A 22,975-nucleotide genomic window follows, 5' to 3' on the forward strand; every position below is an offset into this window, starting at 1 on the left:
CTCTGACTCTGACTTCCCTTTTTCCCTTTCTCTCTTGTAAGAAAGTTTATGATTACACTGAGCCCACTTAGATAATCCAGGATAATCTCCCCCTCTCAAATCCTTTAATTTAATCAATCTGCAATGTCCCTTTTGCCATGTAAGGTTATAAATTCAGAGGTCCTGAATTTATTGAATTAGCATGCAAGCATCTGGAGGTGGTGGGGGCATCAGTCAGTCTACCACAAGTACTTTTGGAGGATATTAAAAATCCAACTTATTATTCTGAAAACTATTAAAGAAAGGAGAAGAATCTAGCACTCATCCTGTCTTTTCTATATGAACTGTATCTCAGTTGAATCAAATAATTGAAGAGTGGAAGTTTCTATTCATAGAAATATCTAGCCCATAAATGAAAAAAAGCATGATGACATAGAATATCACCATTTTTTAACCCTTAATGAAATAATAGATCTAGGTAATAATGGTCAGTGGTTGCTAACGTCACAAAAAAGAGAAAACCAGACATTATTTGCTTCCTAATATAAATATACAAAACCACCTATAAATTCTTCTTGCTAAACATCTGAACTGAAGTCTAGCCAGTCTTCTGACATTTAACTACCCATTTGCTAGAAACATGGAAGGTAGAGAAATGTTAAGAATACCACAGGAATGCAATTGTGAAAGTAGCTGTGGAAAATTCTATAGGATAGAAGATGTGGATACTTCAACAAACAAATTACAAAGAAATTAAAAAATGCAAATAGTGAACCTATAAACTTAAAATGACTTAAGAATCTAATTGCAACATAGGTATTTTATTTGGGTGCTATTTCAAACAAACAAACATAGAAACAAACAAAGTGATACATAAATAAAACACAAATACACACCAGTTATAAGATAATCAGGGGCTTTTGAACATTGGCTGCACAACTGATGATATTGAAGAGTTACTTTAAATTCATTATATTTTAGAGTCACATATTAAAATACTTAACTATTATGGTCATAAGCTCACGTATGAGAGTTAATATCTAATTCCTTCTATTTTATATATGATTGAAATGTTCCACAACAACAACAAAAAAATTTAAAGAATTACTTGGTAAAGAGCCACCATAATCATAGCACTATGACTGTGATTACTCTGAGTTTATAGGTTAATTTGAAATGACATGATATCTTCATAAAACTGAGTCTTCTAAACTGGAAACATGTTTTATGTTCCATTTACTCAGAATGAAAAAAAAAACTATCTTTACTAAAACTACTCAATTTTTTTTGTATAATTTTTTAACATTTTTGTTAGGTTCATTTATAAAAATGTTATGGTTTTTATTTTTATCAATGTGATCCTTTTCTATTGGGTTATTACTAATATAATAAGAAAATATTTTCTTAATGATGGTTTTATATCATACCATCTGCAAACAATGAAAGCTTTGTGTCTTGTTGTCAATACTTATCTTTTCTTCTATTTCTGACTTCTTTTTTGTTTTAATACATTGGCTAGGAACTAAAAAGCAATGTTGGTAATAATAATTAGCCTTGTCTTGTTCCTGATGGGTATTTTAACGTTTTCATTAAGATATTTGTGGAGAGTTTTTTGTGTTGGTATATTCTGAGTTAAGAGTGTAATTATTTTTTTAAGAGTGTAATTCTATATTACTGATTAATTGAAGTCTAGTTAAAGTGAAAAATGAGTGTCTAATTTTATCAAATACTTTACCATATCTATGGAGATGGTCACTTGGTTTTTCTTCCCTTAATCTGATAACGTACAGAATTACATTAACAGATATCTCAGTGTTAAATACTCCTTAAATATGTGGAATATATCCTATTTGAAGACCCAATCCTCTGCTATATTTCACTTCCTAATATTTTATTTAAGATTGTTGCATCTATTTTCATACCTGAGATTGCCCATAACTTTTATTCTTTTTTTACTTTTGGTTATAATTCATTACCAATTCATGGAATAAGTCGAAACATTCTCAGAATTATACTAACTTCAAAGAATGAGTTGAAAGTTCTCCATCTCCTTCTATCCTCTATCACAATTTACATAAAAGGGAATTATCTACTTTAGAAATTTTGGTGAAACTAGCCTGTAAAATCGTCTAGGTCTGAAGCCACTTTTACATTTGGATTTTTCAATATGTTACATAATTATCATTCTACTAAGATCATCAGTATTCTTTTAAGTAAATATTGGTATAGTTCCGAGTATTGTTTTTTTGTAGATTTTCAAACCTATCAACATGAAATTGTACCGGATATCTTAATAAGAGTTTTTAAATCTTATTTTAAATTTCCAAGATCTCTATTAGTTAATTTTTCAAGAATACAGCAACCTTTAAAACTCTCTTAAGACTATTAATCGGACTTCAAGTCTTCTACCACTTGCTCTATCAACTCTGTTCCTTAGCTATTCTTTGATTTGTTCATAGAGTTTCATGTCTATCTATGATTTTGCTTTCCTCAACTGCTTGGTGATTTGGGGCTGCCATTTAAAATCTTTACATTAGATAATCCTTGTTCACTTGCCTGGCAATGTTTGTGTGCCATAGCTTGCCACTAGAGACTGTAGGAGAGGGGCAAATAATAATGGTAGCTAGATGCACCAGTAGATTATTTTTAGGGTATATTCATGATCTCTCCTGGAAACCTCAGAACTGCTCTCCTCTTCAGTGTCAATGTCCACAGTAGTTTCTTCAGTTTTGGGGAAAATGCTATGGAGTCCCTGTGCTCTGCACAGGCAGCAGAAGTGAAGGAGCTGAATGGCGCAGTTGCTCTGAAAGCAGTTCCCTACATGCTTTTGGCTTTTTTCCCTCTAAAGCTTTTCCTATTTCTGTATCAATTGAGCATGCCTAAGGAAACTTCACTAACTCTGTAGCATCTTCTTTGTGCATACAGGGCTGTGGTTTCATCTAACCAGAAATCTATAATTTTACATGTCATAAAATCTTTTATCCATAGCATTGTGGATTTTGAAATTTTTGGCCTCGCATGGGATTTTGGATGGAAGAGTTGTACATGTCGGCTTAATTCATTCTTTTGATAAAATCACTCATCCCTCTTAAAAAGACTCTCTTTGTTTCTTTTGGGGATTTCTTTATCCTCTGTCACCCACTCAATAAGTTCTACTTTAGTCTTCGGGTAGCATTACTCCACTCCTCTGGCCACAGTAGTTAATCAAGGGTGGACACGTGGCATAAGCATAGCCAATAATGTTAACACTGTGAGGAATATTTCCCCTTTTTCCTAGATGTGCTAAACCAGAGCTGCTTCTATCAGGTCCCCTACCAGTTGGGAGGAAGACTGTCTGCAGTAGAGGGGAATGAGACCAAAGCAAAAAGAATCAGAGAAAAGAGATGAAAAACATCTAAGAGAGATGAAAGATTGAGATATATGCGTGTATACACATACACTCTTAACTACATTGTTTGACTACAGTTAACCTCTGTCCCACTCACCCCTGTATTTACCAGTTAGTGATCACGTAATACACCTTTCCTTTTTTTAATTGGTTGAACTATTTTGAGTGGAATTTCTTTCACTGCACCAAAAAACTTACAGTACACTGACTATGTCATTCACAACCTTCAGATTTCCTCTTAGATTTCACTTGTTCCTAGAAACCCCTATAAACTTAAATCTACAAGTTAGGTGTTCCTCTTTGTCTTCTATTTGTTCCCAGAGGATCATAATATTTGGGGCCCTATACTATAATGAATTATTTAATCACCTCTCTCCTCTCATTAGACAGTCAACCCCTTGAGGACAAGAATTGTTGCTTATCACTGTGTATCTCTGGAAGTTAGCACAAAACCCACAATGTCATAGGAACTGGGTCACATGTTGAATGAATAAATAAATAACTTATAGTTGTATCATTTAGTAGATGCCTTGTGCTAAATACCTGAGTAGAACCATGACTTTGGGTATCTGCTATGAGTTTTTGATCATCACCATTGCTAATACCTGAAAGTATTCTTTTTGTGTGCAATTATTAAATGTTACTTGTGGTTTTCAGGTAACAAAAGAAAGAACATAGCAGTTTCCAGATTTCTCTCTGGATGGGGCCTTAGACCAAGGAAGGATATAGATCATATCCCCTAAGGAGAGTCTGTTTCCCTTACAATTCTTATGTCAGAGGATCTGTGAGCTAATTGCATTGTCAAAACAAGTCTTGGTGAGCTGGCTTAAGCGACTGAAAGGCAGCCCTCATCTCTTTAAAGTGAGTGAAACTCATACACTTCATCCTCTCAGGTGGCTACAGCCACAGGTATTTGCTGCCTCCATTCTGTCATTATCCTGGTTCGTTCTGGTTGCTTACTACCTTTTCAACGTATATGATCTGTGAACCACTGAATGAACTACAAAACATGTCGTTTATAGAACTCTATCTATCAGAAATATTCCTACATTATGCAGCATCTCAGGTCAAGAATAATAATTTACTGAAAATGTGCCTCTATGATCTAAGCACAACATGAACTTTTTTGAAAAAGGTGAGTAGAGATTAGCCAGAAACAATTGCTAAATGCAAAAACCAATTCTTTTAAACTAAAACCCAAGAAAAGTATGAGTATGACTTATTTATGTCCTATTAATAACTAAAATTAATATTTAACAATTATTCATAGAGGGGATTTATATGTTTTGTTATAATTGCCTATCCACAATTAAGAGAGAAACTAAATTTTGTCAGTGTTCTTTAACTTGAACACCAGCCTGAGAGTTAAACTTGGAACATTTACGCAGTTGTTGTGTGGACCTTGTTTGCTCTCAGAGCACTGAGGTCAGCATGAATAATCACATTAATAGGGCAGGCCTCTGCATCCTCTATGAAAGGTTGTTAATTAAAAAACAGATATTAGCACCAAGGGTTATCAGACACTTCAACAATGTCATTAAATATTATAGTATAATACCTGCTTTGGTTAATCCTTTAAAATTCCAAGAATGGCCTAATTCCTGAAGACCCAAAATCCCTTCATTAAAGATTATTTTTTATAACTCTGGTCAGCTTGGAGAAAATGTAAATGACAAAGGAAAATAAAAGCATCAATCCCAGTCTACTTTCTCCATTTTATCTTTCCATAAGCATAAATGTCACCTAAATATATCCTTACAACAAAGAAGAAAGGCACGATTGTGTAACTAACAAAGAGAAAAGGAGTTCAAATTCCTTTATGAAATTTTTTCTTGATGATTCTAAGTATCTGCTTTATGCTACTGGCAAAGCCATTATCATTTTCCCAAAGTTTTGCTGAATAAATGATATAGCGTTGTATTCTAAACTGATAATTTTTGCACCTGTTGCACTATATGATGTAATTCTCTCATGGAAATGTTGTCAGTGAAACTTTGTCAAGTGACACTTAATTTAAGCTCGTATGAGGAGACCACAAAGAAGAAATTTTAGAGAAGTCAAAGGCACAAAGGGCTCCTTGTTTTCCTTCAATTAACTTAAAAGGCCAACATGAGAACAAGTACCCAAATGGAAGATGAGTAACAGTGACTGAGGTGTTTATGAAGTAGGCATTTTTTTTAAATCCAGAACAACAGCACCCTGGCAGATATAATAGTTGGCACATTCCACCTGGTGCTTAGTATCAAGAAATTATAAAGATAACATAAATATCCCTTTATTCACCATTTATGTGATTTAAATTTTTTTTTAATACTTATTAGTTTTTAAGAGAAAGAGAGAGGGAGGCAGAGTGTGAGTGGGGGAGGGACAGGGAGAGAGGGACACACAGAATCCGAAGCAGGCTCCAGGCTCTGAGCTGTCAGCACTGAGCCCAAGGTGGGGCTCGAACCCATGGACCGCGAGATCATGACCTGAGCCCAAGTCCAACGCCCAACCGACTGAGCCACCCAGGAACCCCTATTCATTGTTTATTTGTGACCATGGCCACTCCTATGTCTGATACTTCTAGGCAACATAGACTCCTCAAGTAGTTGGGAACATAAGGAGCACTTTTTATGGCATCTTTAGCCTCCTTAAGATGTTTTCTTACCTCGGATTAATTTGTAGCAATTATGAACATGTAATTATACATAAAGCTGTTCCAAAATATCTTAAGGTAGACCATTTATTGTAGAAATGCTATTGTATTCAATGTCACTGAATCACTTATGTAGTATTAATTGAGGGGCCACTATGGTTCATTCTACACTATGCTTTGGTAGAAAGGCATCACCTCATCCTTGCCTTCAAGGAAATTACAGTTGAGTTGTGCTGACTATATCAATCCACAAAAAATAATTAGAAAACCATATAGCACAGTGCATATTTATGTGCTTATACGTGTAAAAAGAGTAGCCAATATTCAGCAGAAAGAGATCAACCAGAATAAAATAATAGAATGTGATTAAAGAGTTTGTCTAAACCTTTCCTTTGAGATGTGATGCAATTAAGGAAGGTTTGCTTCATTGAGGAAGTGGGATTTGAATTAGACCTTAAAAATGATTAGATTGAAAAAATGCGATATTAGAAGAGATTTAACTGAATTAATTTATCTCACTTTTCCCAATTTTCTTTGTATGAAGACATACATAACCCATTCAGCTTTTCTTTGTCAAATAATCCATAAATACATAAAGTATATGTGATTAACAATGCCTTTAATGCCAAAAGACAGCTTATTTTCTTAATCCAATGCTCGCTTTATGTAATTATTCTTTTTGCAAACTACTAGTTGGTTATATTAACACTCGAGTAATCTTGACAAGAAGTTGCTTTAAGCAGTTAAAGATCCAGATGCCTATCAGCATGCATTAAGTGATTCAGCTTAATTGGTTCCATCTAGATAAATTACTTACCTCAGTTCCTATCACAATTTCTTCCCTGGTAGAGTAGAATAGAAACTCATATAGCTTGTAGTGTTGAAATAAGCTGAAATACAAAATAAATGTGCAACTCTGATAAATTTATTTTAGGAAAGAAAGCAAATATGTAAGAGTATTTATGAAAGGGAAATAGTTCATATTGAGCAAGACATTAAATACTAACATGGAGTGAGCTACCTGTTTTATTCCAAATGAATTGTCCAGAAATGGTAAAAAACTAAAGATTTACTTTTTTGAGACGTTGACAGTATTACACAGTACCGAATATAAGATCAGTCAATTAATCTGTGATGAATGGATAGGTTTGGGATAAGGGAGCAATTAGATTGCATCTGGGCTTTTCTTGGCTGGCAATCAAATAATGCAGTGTCCCTAAATAACACCAAACTTCACATTATTTTTCATGTTTTGCTTCAAACTGGAGTCAGTTTCCTCTGGAATGAACGGACTGAAATCTATAATCTACATCTGTATTATTTACTTCTCACATTCTCAAACTGATTCAAGATTAAATTAATCTCTGATAACACCTGAAAATGATGCAGCATGTACTGAAATCCATTTAGGAGTTGTCTGATTTTCCTGTAGAATATTTGTTCACACATCAAAGAGAGGAATTAATATAAGAAAGGTAATTTCTTCAGTTTTTACCCTAAAGAGCAGGTGGTCAGTGTATAAAAACCATGAAGAGCTAAAGAACAGGAGCCTCTTAAAACAAGTATTTCTGGTAAGTTTAAAGATCTCAGCAATGTGTTATTGAGAGTTAAAAATTTACTGAAGGGCTGATTTCTAATATCCTGTTTGTGATAATATTTGAATTTTTCTAATTCTTTTCCTGCTGGTTGGGAAAATTAATAGACTCATAATACAGCAAAATGCCCAAGAACAAAAAAATTGTCTTACTGGTTTCTCTTTCACTCTGGTGCCTTTTGCTATTCAAGAAAATTGATTTTAATATAACTTAGAAATTAACATTTGCAAAATGTAGCTACAGAGCATGTATAATAATGGCTTCTCCTGAATGCTGTAATGGATCAAAGTTTCAATTCATTTGAAATCAATGAAGAAATCCTCAGGCAGCTGGGTCTCTCTGAGTTATATCAGCAGTTGATTTCACTACTAACACAATCCATTAAAAAGTGATGGGTATGCAGACTCAGTCATGGTATTATTATTCTTTTTTTTTTTTTTTTTTTTGAGGCAGGGTGGGGGGGACCTCGTACATTCAAATTATTCCTCAACACTCAGAAAACTAACTTAGCTTTTGACATTACTTTGATTTGTTGGCTAGAAAATACATCAAGATTAGTGAAGTTTGATGATTCAATGAAGCAAAATAAATTCAAATTCTCCTTTCCTTACATTGCTTACCTAGAGAAAGCTTTAAGGTTAAAAATATTACACTGGCAATAACTGATTGAGTAGAAAAAATAAAGACTGTAGAGTATTTGGAAACAACTTGGCTTCTTCTCTGTGAATTAGTGTAAAATTTTTCTTCCATCTTATGTTACATAAAGAAGTTAATTCATAAATCTTCCTTCCTGCAATTTTATAATCTTTCAGCCTCACTCTCCTCATTGCATATAGGAATTAGATTGTCTCATGCCAAAGGGGAAATTCACTTCTCACAATGAAAATAAAATGCATGACTTGGATGCAGTGGTCAAAGAAGCGAGCTGGGGCAAGACCAGGACTAGGGTAAGATAGATGAGAGGAGGAAGGCACCTAACGAGGCACTTTTCAGGGGTGGGTCAAGTTGCCTCCATTGCTTCGCTCTGGTCCCCATCTTGGTTGGGGTGTGTAACTTTACCAGGGAACTATTAGGTAACTTCCTCTGGGAGTGAAGTGACACCTCTGTTATGGGAATACATTTCCTCCCTCTTCCTTTGGAAGGAAGACTTCCAGCTGACTCAAGCCCCTAGACTATTTTGTCAAATACCTTGTCATAGTTCTAAATCAAAGGGAGAATCCTCAGAAATAAAATGGGTCAAGACATCTGAGGTCACTGCCAGGAAGTATACCCTGTTGTGCACAGAGGGGCAGTGTTGATTTTCTTATATTGAGTAAATGCCTATGCACATTACCTTCACCTAATTTTCAAGGACTAGGTAGAATACACAATGACAGAAGTGTAGTGGGACCAGGTATATCTAAGTGATGTCTTATATTAAAAAGCTGCAGTAGCATTTATATGTATATGTATATGTATATGTATATGTATATGTATATGTATATGCATATGTATATGTATATCATATGTATATGATGGAATATACAATTTATATTCTATTAACAGTATCAAACAAAATTCCAATTTTATTGCTAGTTAAGTTTCATGTGGTGTGGGTCATGTTCTAAAAACTACTCTCCCTGAATTGACGAGGGCTTACATTGGTTGAGTAAATTTGATATCAGATTAAATTGAAACATGCTTATACTACATAAAACTTATGAGTTAGTTTCATATTTATAAAACTTCTTTGTAGTCATTAAAATGAAAAATATTATATGGTTTAATTGCCATTAAATTTATATATGTGGACCTATGAGGCATTCTAAATAGGTATTGTAGAAAAGCACATTTCTTTTTATACAACTTCAGTACCAATTCTAGATATCCTACTAACTGATATTTTATTTTCTGTAAAAGGTGCATTTAAAATGTATAAGTTCCTTGGGCAGAAGACATGAATAGACACTTTTCCAAAGAAGACACCCAGATGGCTAATAGATACAAAAAAGATGCTCAACATCACTTGCCATCAGGAAAATACAAATCAAAACCATGATGAGATACCACCTCACACCTGTCAGAATGGCTAAAATTAACAACACAAGAAACAACAGGTGTTGGCGAGGATGCAGAGAAAGGGGAACCCTCTTGTACTGTTGGTGGAAATGCAAATTGGTATAGCTACTCTGGAGAACAGTATGGAGGTTCCTCAAAAAACTAAAAATAGAACTACTCTACAATCCAGGAGTTGCACCACTAGGCATTTACTCAAAGGATACAAAAATAAAGATTTGAAGAGGTAGTGTACCCCAGTGTTTATAGCAGCTTTAACAACAAGAACCAAACTATTGAGAGAGCCCAAATGTCCATCAACTGCTGATTGGATAAAGAAGATGTGGTATATATGTACAATGGAATATTACCCAGCCATCAAAAAGAATGAAGTCTTGCCATTTGCAGTGATATGGATGGACCTAAGTGTATTATGCTAAGCAAAATAAGTCAGTCAGAGAAGACAGATACCATACGATTTCACTCATATGTGGAATTTAAGAAACAAAACAGATGAACATATGGATAGAGGGGAATAAAAGGAGAGAGGAAAACAAACCACAAGAAACTCTTAAACACTGAGAACAAACTGAGGGTTGATGGAGGAAAGTGGGTGGAAGATGAGCTAAATGGGTGATGGGTATTAAGGAGGGCACTTACTGGAATGAGCACTGGGTGTTGTATGTAAGTGATGAATTACTGGAATCTACTCCTGAAACCAATATTGCACTGTATGTTAACCAAAATTTGAATAAAAAATTTAAAAGTGTATAATTTATTTGAAATCACAATATGAAGATTTAATGTCATCAAAAATAGTTCTGATTTGCTTCACGTGACCAATCTCTCAAACATTTTATGGTTGTTGTTGTTGTTTTTAGAAATGAGAATAGAAATTTTTGGTAAGTAAAGTTATTCTGGTTAGCATTTAATGATGACTAACACTGACATCCCTTCCTAACTTAATTTTCTGAAATGAAATGTCAAGTAATAGACTCATGAGCATCCTTCGATTAAAGAGAAAAGAGGTGCAATCTTGCACCATCTAGAAGATGTCAGTAGGGCACCTGCATAGAGTTGTGCTGCTATGGTTAGCTATCAGTCCTGGTGCCCATCATAAGCCCCCTGGGCTTAGAGCTCAGATGTAAAAATGTGTTCTTCAAAGAGAAACCTGGCAGTTTCAAATAGATAAAGAAGAGAAAGAAGGTTGCCATACAAATGTGCAGAAAATTCCCCTCACCTAGGGATTACCAAACTCTGATGGGCAAAAAGACCTTGGGGAGCAAGGTTTCCAGTTCTGGATTTCCATTCCCTTCCTGCCTCCAACACAGGGACCTTGCTTTACTCTAATTGATATGAAGGGTACTGCAGCTCTCAGCGAGAGACACACATTAGGAGGTATATATTTTACATTAAGAAATCAAATTATATCCAATGCTATTATATAAAAACATTTTATATCATATTCTATTATTAATTCATGCCAGAAACCAGCATATAAACCTTATCATATTAAACACATTAATATTTAAAAAGCTTCCAGACTATAGCCAGGATCCTTGCCAAGGAAATCATGAGCATGTCTAGGACATCATGCAGCACCCTTTATTTTGGAATTTTAAAATTTAAAATTGGAAAACACTGCAGTGTATAGTGTTGGAGGAAAAAAGATATTCTGCAGAAGCCTTTAGTTAGGCAAAAGACAGATTTTTTACCAACTCTTGTTTAAATATTTGCAAACTCTCAAAATGTCCTTTGGGAAAGATGCATGCCTCTAATGCAGACCTTGTGACAGATTATATAAAAGGCCAATTTCTTCTTAGTTTACCACTGAAGAATCACTGTAATAAAAATATTTCCCCTCAATTCACCATAATTTCCTAAGCACAGAGAAAAACTTAATGAGTTTAATTGGTTAATACTACAAAGTATTTCAGGGCACATAATAAATTTGAGGAAGCATGGATATATACCTCTCTAATTTTTAGCACAAAGAATTTCAAATAAATGTTTAAATGGAAATTAATGTTGTTCTAAAATGTAAAATTTTGATGTCAAGGCCCACTACCTAAAATATAAAGTCCATTATAATCAAGTTGGATTAATGTGAAAGAATAAATTTATTAATAAAATGTTATTAATTAGAGATTAAGAGACAAAATAAATTTTTGTATCATTTATTATAATTCTACATGAACTTATACTTTTTAAACACAAACCTTTTTTTAAGAATGCAAGATTAGCCAAAAATTCAATGTTCTGAATTTTATTTATTGGATTAAAGATTTTAATATTATCTCATTATTGGCTGGGCTTATTATAGCATAAATACTGTGAATGTCTAAAAACTGAATTGGTTTCTATTTAGTACACATTTTATAAAATAAAATGAAATGAAAAATAAATGCTACTGAAAGAAAATCCATACCTGATTTTTAAGTAATCGATGATAGCATTGGCTTGTTTTATATTAAAAAAACTCCATTCTTCATTTTTCTGTGAATGGGGTGGTCCTATTTCAGCCATAACTTCTCCAAGCCATTTTATGCTGTCTTCTAAGGACATATGCAGTGCTGAAATAAAACGTAGAGAATCTTAAGCATTATTTTGATAGATGTTTTGGGAACAAAATAATTCAAGATGTCCTTAACGTCCAAATATTTACTTTTCCAATATTGGTAAGGCCAATGCTAATAGCAATGTTGTTTTTTAATGATATGTTAATAATTACATTTTTGTAAAAGAAGAGTAAGTGACACATCCAACAACAATAAATTACTGTCATGCTACACAATTGTCTAAAGATTTTGTTTCCATTTTAAGATGCACAAATAATTTAAAACCTACCTAAAGATAACTTTAAAATGGAAAATATGCTTTTTAAATGATCTTAGAATAAAGGAAAATATGGAAGTGACACAATGGTGGTTTGGATTAGCTGCTAAGGAAGACCTACGTGGTAGGTTCAGTTACTGTAGACAGGAGAGCTGAACTCAGAGCTGAAAATGTAGACTAACAGAGTCAACCAACACTTGGCTTTGGCTGATTGTTACCACGTGGCAATTTGGGACTGAAGATTTTCATTAGATGCCAGAAATATGTATTTTTATGGAAAACATCAAGATATTTTTTCTTCTCCAAGATACAGACTTATAACTTATGTTAGCTGTTTCTCAAATGCATGCCTGGTGTTGGTGGTGAGAGCCAGATGACAGCACAGAGCAAGGCTGACACCACTTTGCCACCATCACCAAAAATAAACAAGTCAATGGTTATGGTCTATTCTCCTGCAACTAAAAACAAATAAGAAAGGAATAGTATCTTTTATGGCATGTGTCAAGTTGAAAAAGAAGTAGATAAATGTCAAAAGCCTTAGACTCAACATTTACAGTGTCTATAACACAAATATGAACTTCCATCTTCTTTTCCTGTTTAACTATGCTCATTTTTATTTGTGGCAGGCAAAATATTATTTCCATCACTCACACACACACACACACACACACTGACAAATGATGAGTGTATGGACATGAGACTGAAGAGACTGAGGTGGAGAGTTGAAAATCTCTGGCAAAGATGAGATTGGAGCAGCTGCTTGGGTTGGGGGAGGTGTTAGCTGGGGGCCTGGATGAAGGCTCTGGGGAGCACTGTGCTGCTCAATGTGAGCCCCACCCTCCCGGACCCAACCTCTATCTCTCTTAGGAAACCAGCAGTAAACTTTCTACTTCTTGCTAATGGAGTGCATCTTTCAGGGAGGTCAGAGTGGGTAATGCAGAGGATTTATGAGAACATAAGCTGATTGTTGGACCCAGCCACTTCTGGTAACACAGCTACTCTTTCACTCTGGGATGTAAGTGTTATGCCCTCAAATTACTGATCAAATAACAGTAAAATGATTAAAAATCTTAGGAAGACATGATGAACACTAACTTGCAATTTGTTTAGTCTAGATTCTTTTCTACCTGTGGGAATGAGAATGAAGCAAAAAACTGTGTAACAATTAAAATCTGGTTTGATGAATGACAATTGGTCCATTTCTCATAGCGCCCCTCCAGATTTTCTTTTATATATGTTAGACACACAAGTTATTGCTGGATAACTGGGCTTTACTGTATCATTCTAAGGGAAGCTCAGTTATTATTGTACATTTCTTTTCCTATGATAAACTTGAAACTGTTTGGGGATAACTTCAGAAATGAAAAATTTGTTGGATAAAAGCAATTCAAAAATGAATGGATTAAAAATCTGAATCATTTAATTACTAAAATGGTATTAATTAGAGATGCTGGAGAAAAAAGTAATTCTTAGATGATTATAATTCTAGATGTAATTATGTGTATCAAGCACAAAAATACATTTATATGACTATTTTCTTATGTTGAAATATAATTGACACTTTAAAACTGTTTTCTATGTCTAATGTCTTTCTATAGATAATGGCTTTAAAAATTAGGAAAGTTATCATTTCACTTATCTAACTGAAATATTTGCTTTTAAAAATCATATTTAGTGATATGATTAAAATATGAAAGATTAAACCATTTAAATAGTAAGGGCTATTAGAAATCAAATTTATTCTTTGAAAATTTAGGATAATGAACGAACATGCTAGAATAATTACTTGGAAGACGTAAGATGGTACCTTATAACTGCCACTTACTAGATAGGTGATCTAAGTTTCATTTCCTAAATCTGTAAACGAACATAAGACTAACTTTCAAAATGATGGTGCTGTTGTGAGGCTCAAATAAGGCATGCATGTTAAACTCTTGGTAAACTGAAATATGTACACTACTATATTACATGTATATAGAGCTTTCTAGAGTCAGCTCAAAGCTGGCACATTTGATGTAGCAGTAGGAAGGATGGATTCTCAGTCACTGGGGTTGATGCTTGTGACCTTAAGGAGTTATTTAATCTTTCTAAATCTCATTTATTTTTCTCATTTTTAAAATGGGGAGAATAATAGAACTATTTCAAGGCTGTGTGTGAATTAATTAGACAGTATTTGGAAAGCAAATGCACTGACTGGCACAAGATAATCCTACACAAATGTTACCTATTATTATCATTCCTATTTAGGGGGAAATAATTAAACTTCATGGAACAAAAAAAGTATTCTGTGGCTATTTGCTAATATTCATGTTGTATAGAGGAGAATCAATCTAGGCCCATCAACCTGGACAGGGGTCAAATATCCAGTCTAATACTCAACAGCTTGTCCTTGGTCAGACCCTGGAAAAACTAGAGCCCAAAATGTATATTGTTAAGACAATGCTATGTTGCATTATCTTTTGGTTTTGATCCAATGTGATTCCAGGTGAGTTGTCTGCAGAATGCCTTGTGGATAATGCAGCACAAACTTGAGACAAGGAACAGATCAGAAACTGAGTCAGTAGAAAACGCAGTTCCTACGCTAGAATTTTATTAACAGTCAACCATGCTGCAGCCAACAGCCCAGACATGTTCTACGGTGCTTTTTCTGTTAAGATGTTGCTGGATGCAAATGTTCACTGTGTGCTCAGGACTCTACCTCCTCTGAGTCCAAGTATAAACAGACTACCTCTTTCTCTGACACACTTACCTATGATTATATTCTTTCATGATGATAACTATAACCTTCTTAGGTTTAAAGGTTTGAGGGAATTTTTTTTTCCTCCCCAAAGGGAAAACTAGATCCCGTGCTTTTTTCTGGTTAGATTTTACATATGTACTTTCATGCTCTCCTAGTTTATGAGTAGTTGCATGGGTCCTGCTCAAGTTTTTAAAACTCATTTTTGAACTAATATCAACAATATAAAATTTCACATAAAAGAAATATTTTTGAGTCATTTGTAAGTTACAGAAAAAAATAAAATGGAAATATTTTGTCAAATTTGGAATGTGAAGATTCATGAAAATGTTTTACTTTCCTTTATTCTGTTTCTAGATTGTGAACATTAAGCTAAGAGGTTGCAAACCATAGGACTGTTCACGTCATATATTCTTTTTTTACCATAAGTCTGTCTGACTTATTTCAATTTTTGCATAGGTGATATATTCACATGGTTCAAAAAACATAGGTGAATGTCTATTGTGAAAAGGCTTCCTCACCTTTGTTGCCCACACGTCCACTTCCCACATCCTTCCCTACAGAAAAAAATCCCCCAGTGCTATTGAGAAATAATTGACATATATCACTGTGTAAGTTTAGGGCACACAGCAAGATGGTTTGATTTATTGTCCAGTGGTTACTGCAATAGATTTAGGTAACATCCATCTTCTCATATAGACACAATAGAGAGAAAAGAAGACAAAGGAAAAAAATTCTTGTGATGAGAACTCTTAGGATTTACTCTCTTAACAACTTTCTTGTATATCACACCCGGTAACTGTCATCAGCGTGTTGTTCATTACATCCCTAGTACTTATTTATCTTGTACGTGGAAGTCTGTAGCTTGACCACCTTCCACATTCTGGTATCCACAATTTCTATGGGTTTGGTGTTTTATTTCTTTGTTTTTGTTTTAAAGTCCACATGTAAGTGCAATTGTACAGTATTAGTCTTTCTCTGTCTGATTTATTTCATTCAGCATAACGCCTTCAAGTTTCATCCATGTTGTCACAAAGGGTGAGATTTGTTTCTTTAGGGTGAATAACAATGTTCCATGGTTATGTATATATACTACAACTTCTTTATCCATTCGCCCATAGATGGACACTTAGGTTGTTTCCATATCTTGGCAATTGTAAGTAATACTGCTATGAACATGGGGGTGCAGATATCTTCTTGAGTTAATGCTTTTGTTTCACTTGGATATATTCCCGGAAGTGGGGTTGCCAGATCATATGGTTGTTCTATTTTTAATGTTTTGAGCAAACTTCATACTGCTGATTATTTATATAAATCATTAATTTCTATCAGTATAGATTGGTGGATGTTAATTTTGTACTTTGGATTATAATTCAATACTATCATGCTATTTTGCTCATATTGTTCCAACTTTGGACATTGGAAACTTTTCAGTTGGCTTCTCTATTTCATTGACACACCAACCATTTTGATTTTTGAGCATTTACTCTTGGCCACTACAATATGCCCCAGGCTCATCTTTTATGTTCTGTGCTCCAGGTCTACAGTAAGCCTTCTCTCCTTTTCTTGGAGAATTAAATTATAAACCAAGACCTGGTTCCTGGGTATGCTCATTACTACTGGGATGCTGTCGCTTCTAGGCCTTCTCTGCAGACAGAGCTAAGAAGTATATGTACATACACTTAACTCTACAAATATATGTGTATCTACATTAAGTTAAGTGACTTATCTCCAGGTGATATTTCTCATTTTTTGCTTTTACAAACATGACTGAAACTAACGACTTTACTTATGTGTATGTAAGTAAATACGTAGGATAAATTCACAAAAGTGGAATTGCTAGGTCAAAGGGGACAATACATTAGTGAATTTGATAGACAGCTGCTAACCTAAACTCCTCAGGAGGGTTTTAAATACATATTTCCATTAGCAATATAGGATAGTACCTATTTTCTTTTAGCTTTGACAGCTGAAAATGCTACCAAAATTTTAAAGTTTTGTCAATCTGACATATGATATTTCTGTGTAGTTTTAATTAGCATTTTCCTTATTATCTTTAATGCTAAACTTTTCATTTAAGAATCACTTGTACTTATTTAGTCATATCCTTGGCTTACTCTTCTATTGAATTATTGGTCTTTTTCTCCTTGCTTTTTCATGCTTTTTTTTTTATATTATAGAACTTAATTGTTTGCTGGTGTCTGAGATACAATAATCTCCCCAGTTTCTTATTCTTTTTTTGATTTTTCTCTTGGTATTTTTTCTTTGTAGACTTTTGGTTTTTATATATCAACTTTAATTATCTTTGTCTTTATGGCTTTGGAATTTTGAGGCATAGTTTTAAAGGTCTTCCCCATCCAAGGTTATAAGGAATTTATCCATGTTTTCCTCCAACATTTTTACAGTTCCATTTATTTTACATTTACATTAAGTAAAAAAAGTGATTCACTTGTAATATACCCTGGTTTATGGAAATACAGAGGGTTGGATCCAATTCTATTTTTTCTAGATGGACGCAGTATTATTTACTAAATAGTACATCTTTTCACCATGGATATTTCAGATGTCATTTTATCAAATACTGAATTTCAATGCTTGGGTCTATTTCTAAACTTTCCATTGTGTTCTATTGGTCTGTCTGTTTAGTCATTAACCACTGTGTTCAAATATTTGAGATTTTATAACACTACACTACTATTCTAATCCCAAGATAGGCTATATTTATTATACTTTTTATTTTTTTAAGTTTATTTATTTTGAGAGAAAGAGATAGTGCATGTGCACAAGAAGAGGAGGGGCAGAGAAGAGAAAGAGGCAGAAAGAGAGGGAGGAGAGAGAATCCCAAGCAGGCTCCACACTGCCAGTGCAGAGCCCGATGCTGGGCTTGAACTCATGAGATGTGAGATCATGACCTGTGCCAAAATCAAGAGTCGGACACTTAACCAACTGAGCCACCCAGGAACCCCTCAACTTTTTAAAGACAATTTGTATTTGCTTATTTTCTATGTTTTTGTTAGAATTACCTTGCCTAGTAAGCCACCTCTAGGCAAAAACGTCAACAAAAAACTTGGTAATTTTATTGCGATACTATTATTATACATTAACTTAGTGAGATTTAGCATTTTTTTTTGATGTGGAGTATTTCCATGAATATTGTCAAGTTCTTCCAAATGTTGAAAACTTCCTTGTGACCTTTAAAAGTTCTCTGAAGTTTTTTTTCATATAGAACTTGTATATTTCTTTTTAAAGTTTATTCTTAAAAAGTTTGTCTTTTTTGTTAGAGCATATATATTTTTTCTTCCATTAAATCTTTGTTTTTATACATAAGTATATATTTTTAAAATTATTATTAGATTTCTTTAACTTTTACTTAATGTTCTTTTTCTGTTTGAAGTGCCCATCTAGGATACCACATTACATTTTGGAGTCATGTCTCCTGAGATTTCCCTAGAGTGATAATTTCTCAATCTTTTCTTTTTTTCAATAGCCTTATTAGTTTGAGGAGTACTGGTCAGAATAGTTTGTACAATGCTCCTCAGTTTGGGTTTGTCTAGTGTTTTCCTCATGGTTGACAGGACTTATGGGTTTTGACAGCTTTGCCTATTTTTAATAGGATTGTTTTCTTATTGTTGTTTTGAGAGTTCTTTACATGTTATAGAAACAAGTCTTTTGTCAAATACCTGCTTTGCAGATTTTTTTCTCTCTGTAGCTTTTCCTTCAAGAGTGACTTTAATAAAAGAAAAGATTTAAAACTTGGTGAAATCTAATTTATCAGTTTTTTCCTGTATGGGTCATGTTTTGGGGGTCATGGGTAAGAACTCTGTAAAACACCAGGCCATGAATATTTTCTCCTAGTTTTCTTCTAAACAATCCAATTAGAGCTAAGTGTATCAAGTAAAGGGTTTAGGCTGATGCGTATTTTTTTTTTTTTAGCATAGGTGTTCCAATATTTGTTGAAAAGATTGCCCTGTTCAGTTGAATTGCTTTTGCATATTTATCAAAAAAAATCAGATGACCTTTTTTGTGTCAGTGTATTTCGGCATTCTGTCTTCTGTTCCTTCTGTGTGTCATCTTCACTAATTCAACATTGACTTTATTTTTTTAACTTTACAATAAGTCTTAAAAATTGGGTAGTATGATTTATGCAGCTTTATGCTTATTTTTCAAAGGTGCTTTAGCTATTCTGAGTCCTTAGCCATTCCATGTAAATTTAAAAATCAGCTTGGTATATCTAGAAAAAAATCCTGCTGGGATTTGGATTGATACTGCATTAAATGTACAGATCAATTTGGGAAGAAGTGACATCGTTACCATGTAGAAACTTCTAATCCAACAACACTGTATGTTTTCCATTTATTTGGGTTTTCTTTTATTTCTTTGATCATCATTTTGTAGTTTATAGCATACAGATCTTGTACATTTTTTGTTAGATTTATACTTAAGTATTTCTTTTATTTTTTGAGCTATTGTGAATAATATTATTTATTAAAATTTTGATATACAATGTATATGGCTAATACACTGAAATACAATTGACTTTTTGTATTTTGACCTTATTCCTGCAATCTTGCTTAACTTACTAGTTCTAGGATTTTTTTTATTCTGTGTATTTTTTATATAGACAATCCTTTCATCTGAGAACAGGGACTGTTTTATTTCTTCCTTCCCAATCTGCATGTATTTTATTTTTCTACTCTATTGCACTTATTGCTAAGAATTCCAGTCCTATGTTGAATAGGAGTGCTAAGAGTAGACATTCTTGTCTTGATCCTGATCTTATGGGGAAAGAACTTGGTCTTTTACCACTAACTATAATGATAGGTTTAGGTATTTTGTAGATGTCATTTATGATGTTGAAAAGTATCATTTCTTGTCTTAGTTCTCTGACATTTGTAAAATAATGAATGGATGTTGTGTTTAGCCAAATGTTTTCTCTGTATCTATTTATATCATCATATGTAGCTTGTCCTCTTTTGATCATTTACATTGATGAAATTTTCAAATATTGAACCACCAGTGAATTTCTGGGATAAACCCCAATGGGTTGTGTTATTTTTTTATATGTTGCTTGATTCATTTTGATAATATTTTGTTGAAAAAATGTTTTGTGCATGTTCATGAAGGATATTGGTCTGTAATTTCTCCTCCCCTTCCTCCTCCTCCTCCTCTGCTGTTGTTGCCTCCTTTTTTCCCCTCTCTTTTTTTTCATACTATCTTTGTCAGGTTTTGGTATGAAGATAATTCTAGCCCCATAAAATGAGTTAGGAAGAACTCTTTCTCTATTATTTCTAGAAGAGATTATGTACAATTGGTGGCATTTATTCATTAAATGCTTGATAGAACTTTCCAGTGAAAATATCTGGGCCTGCAGATTTTTTACTAGAAGTTTTGAGCAACAAATAATTCAATCTCTTAAATAGTTCTAAGACTATCATGTCATAAGTTTCATCTTGCACAAGTTTTGCTGGCTTGAGGTTTTGGGGGACTTGGTTCATTTCCTCTTTGTTTTCTAATTTATGTATATAAGTAGTATTCTCCTAATATCCTGTTAATGTTGGCAGATTCTGTAGTGATATCCCCCTTTTTTAATACCTGGTAATGATCTGTGCCTTCTCTTTTTTTTTTTTCTGAGACAAGTTTTTCTTCATGTTTAGCAATTTTATTGATGTTTTCAAATATCCAGATTTTGGTTTCACTGATTTTTGTCTATTTTTTTTTTTTTACAATTTCATTGATTTCTATTCTTTATTATGTCTTTCTTTTCTGCTTGATTTCTGCTTATTTTTTAAAACTGCTTTTTAAGGTCTAAGTTTAGATTGTTAATTTTAGACTTGTTTTATAATATAAGCATTATATTATAAATATATAATACAAACTTCCCTCTTCTCATGGACTCAGCTCTGACACATAAATTTTCATACATTTTATTTTTACTTACTTAAAAGTCTTTTCTAACATCTGTCAAGATATATGACCTGCATACTATTTAGAATTGTATTGTTTGATATGTTTGAAGCTTTCCTGATATATTTCTGTTAATAATTTCTTGTTTAATACCATTATGATCAGAAAACATATTTGTATAATTTCAATTATTTTAAATTTAAAGTTGTTGTATGGCCCAGGATATGGTCCGCCTTGGTAAATATTCTATGTGCATTTGAAAACAATGACTATTCTGCTGTTTGGGGGTAGACTGTTCTATAAATGTCAATTAGACCCAGTTGGTTGATGGTGTTTTTCTTTTGGGTTAGCCTGTTTGTAGTCCAGTCAGTCTCTTGAATTTATGAGCTTATGCCTTTTGCCAAATTTGGGAAGTTTTCAGCCATTATTTCTTCAAATGTTTGTTTAGCAACATCCTCTTTCTCTGGTCCTTTTGGGACTCTAACAATATGGATATTAGAACTTTGGTTGTCCCACAAGTCTCTGAGGTTTTGTTCATTTGTTTGCCAATCGTTTTTCCTCTGTATTATTCAGACTGGATAATTGTTATCACTTCATGTTCAAGTTCACTAATTTTTCCTTTGTCTTCTCTCCATTCTATTCTTTCTACCTAATGAGATTTTGATTTTGGTTATTATATAATTTCATTCTAAAATTTCCATTTGTTTCTTCTTTATACCTTCTATTTCTTTCATGATTCTTTTTAACACTTATTTCAAGGATGTTCATGATTGTTCACTTAAGCACTTTTATAATACCTGTTTTGAAGTCTTAAACATATAATCTCAATATCTATTTCATCTTATTGTCAGCACCTATTTCTTATATTCCATGCAAGTTGAGATTTACACGGTTCCTTGTTTGCCAAGCAATTCTGGCAATGGTATTGAAAGATTATTGTTTAGAGATATATAGTACTCAAAGATTCTATAAATATTTGATCTTTGTTCATGAGAGGGAAAAAAAACAGCCATAGTCTGATCAGTTAATATCATACAATTTTTTTCATTATCAAGTATAATTATTTTTTCTCCTGTTGGTACTATTATTTATCTGTAACGTAGCACTATATACTTATGTATAAGCAAAGATAAAATCCCCCCACTTGCAGAGAAGAAAAATAGTGTTTTCTTTTTCTCACATACAAGAACTACTAACTCTTCCCTTGTAAGGTTGACGAAAAGCAGGAAGCGTGCATAAGGCATGAGTGGCTTCTCTATTAGTTTTGCTAATTCACTTAAAATTTCTCCTCCTAGAAACTGATACACAAAATGTGACCACAATAAGGCATCTATATATTTTGCCACAGTGATGGTGACAATTCTTTAGGGGAGCAAGGTCTTCTACCTGCCGAATTTAAAAAAAAGAACTAAAAACAAGCAAACGACCAAAAAGAAAAGAAAAGTTTTAAAAAAGGAAGGAAGGAAGGAAGGAAGGAAGAAAGGGAAGAAGGAAGGAGCTATCAACTGACATTAGCATGTCTTTCAGTTGAGACACAAATACCTTTATGTTTATAGTGCTCATGGCCTTTTCATTATATACTGGGAGATTCAAGTTCTAGTTCTGCCACTTCACAGCTTGCATCCCTGCTCTGTGGACTACTTGCTCAGCTCTGAGATTGTGGTTATAATACCTCCCATGTGGGAGTTGCTCTGAGATTCAATAATGCATGTTAAAGATTAGAACCAAACATAGTGCCTAGCACACAGAGTTGGCAATATATCAGTGATAGATTTCCTTCTTTTCTTCCTTCCAAGAAGCACTCCTATTTATTCTGAAATAAAATTTATCACATTTAAAAGGGCTCTAAGGAAGATCCGAATTTC

The 22,975-nt window shown here is 33.5% G+C and overlaps 1 protein-coding gene across 8 annotated transcripts in view; it reads right to left on the reverse strand.

Moving 5' to 3' along the window:
* The window catches only part of CABCOCO1 (ciliary associated calcium binding coiled-coil 1), a 126,417-nt gene that overhangs the window by 84,265 nt on the left and 19,177 nt on the right, over positions 1 to 22,975 (reverse strand). For all 8 annotated transcript variants that reach the window (XR_013550465.2, XR_013550466.1, XM_060642670.3 and 5 more), the window contains 2 exons: positions 12,063 to 12,207; positions 6,823 to 6,895 (listed from right to left, as the gene is read on the reverse strand). Coding sequence is in view for 6 of the 8 variants with exons in the window: in XM_060642670.3 (XP_060498653.1) it covers positions 6,823 to 6,895; positions 12,063 to 12,207 (218 nt within the window). In the remaining 2 variants the exon portion in view is untranslated. The remainder of the gene's footprint in view (positions 1 to 6,822; positions 6,896 to 12,062; positions 12,208 to 22,975) is intronic.

The sequence above is a fragment of the Panthera onca genome, chromosome D2 (genome assembly GCF_046562875.1).
Source record: "Panthera onca isolate mPanOnc1 chromosome D2, mPanOnc1 haplotype 2, whole genome shotgun sequence".
In the NCBI taxonomy this organism is placed as follows: domain Eukaryota; kingdom Metazoa; phylum Chordata; class Mammalia; order Carnivora; family Felidae; genus Panthera; species Panthera onca.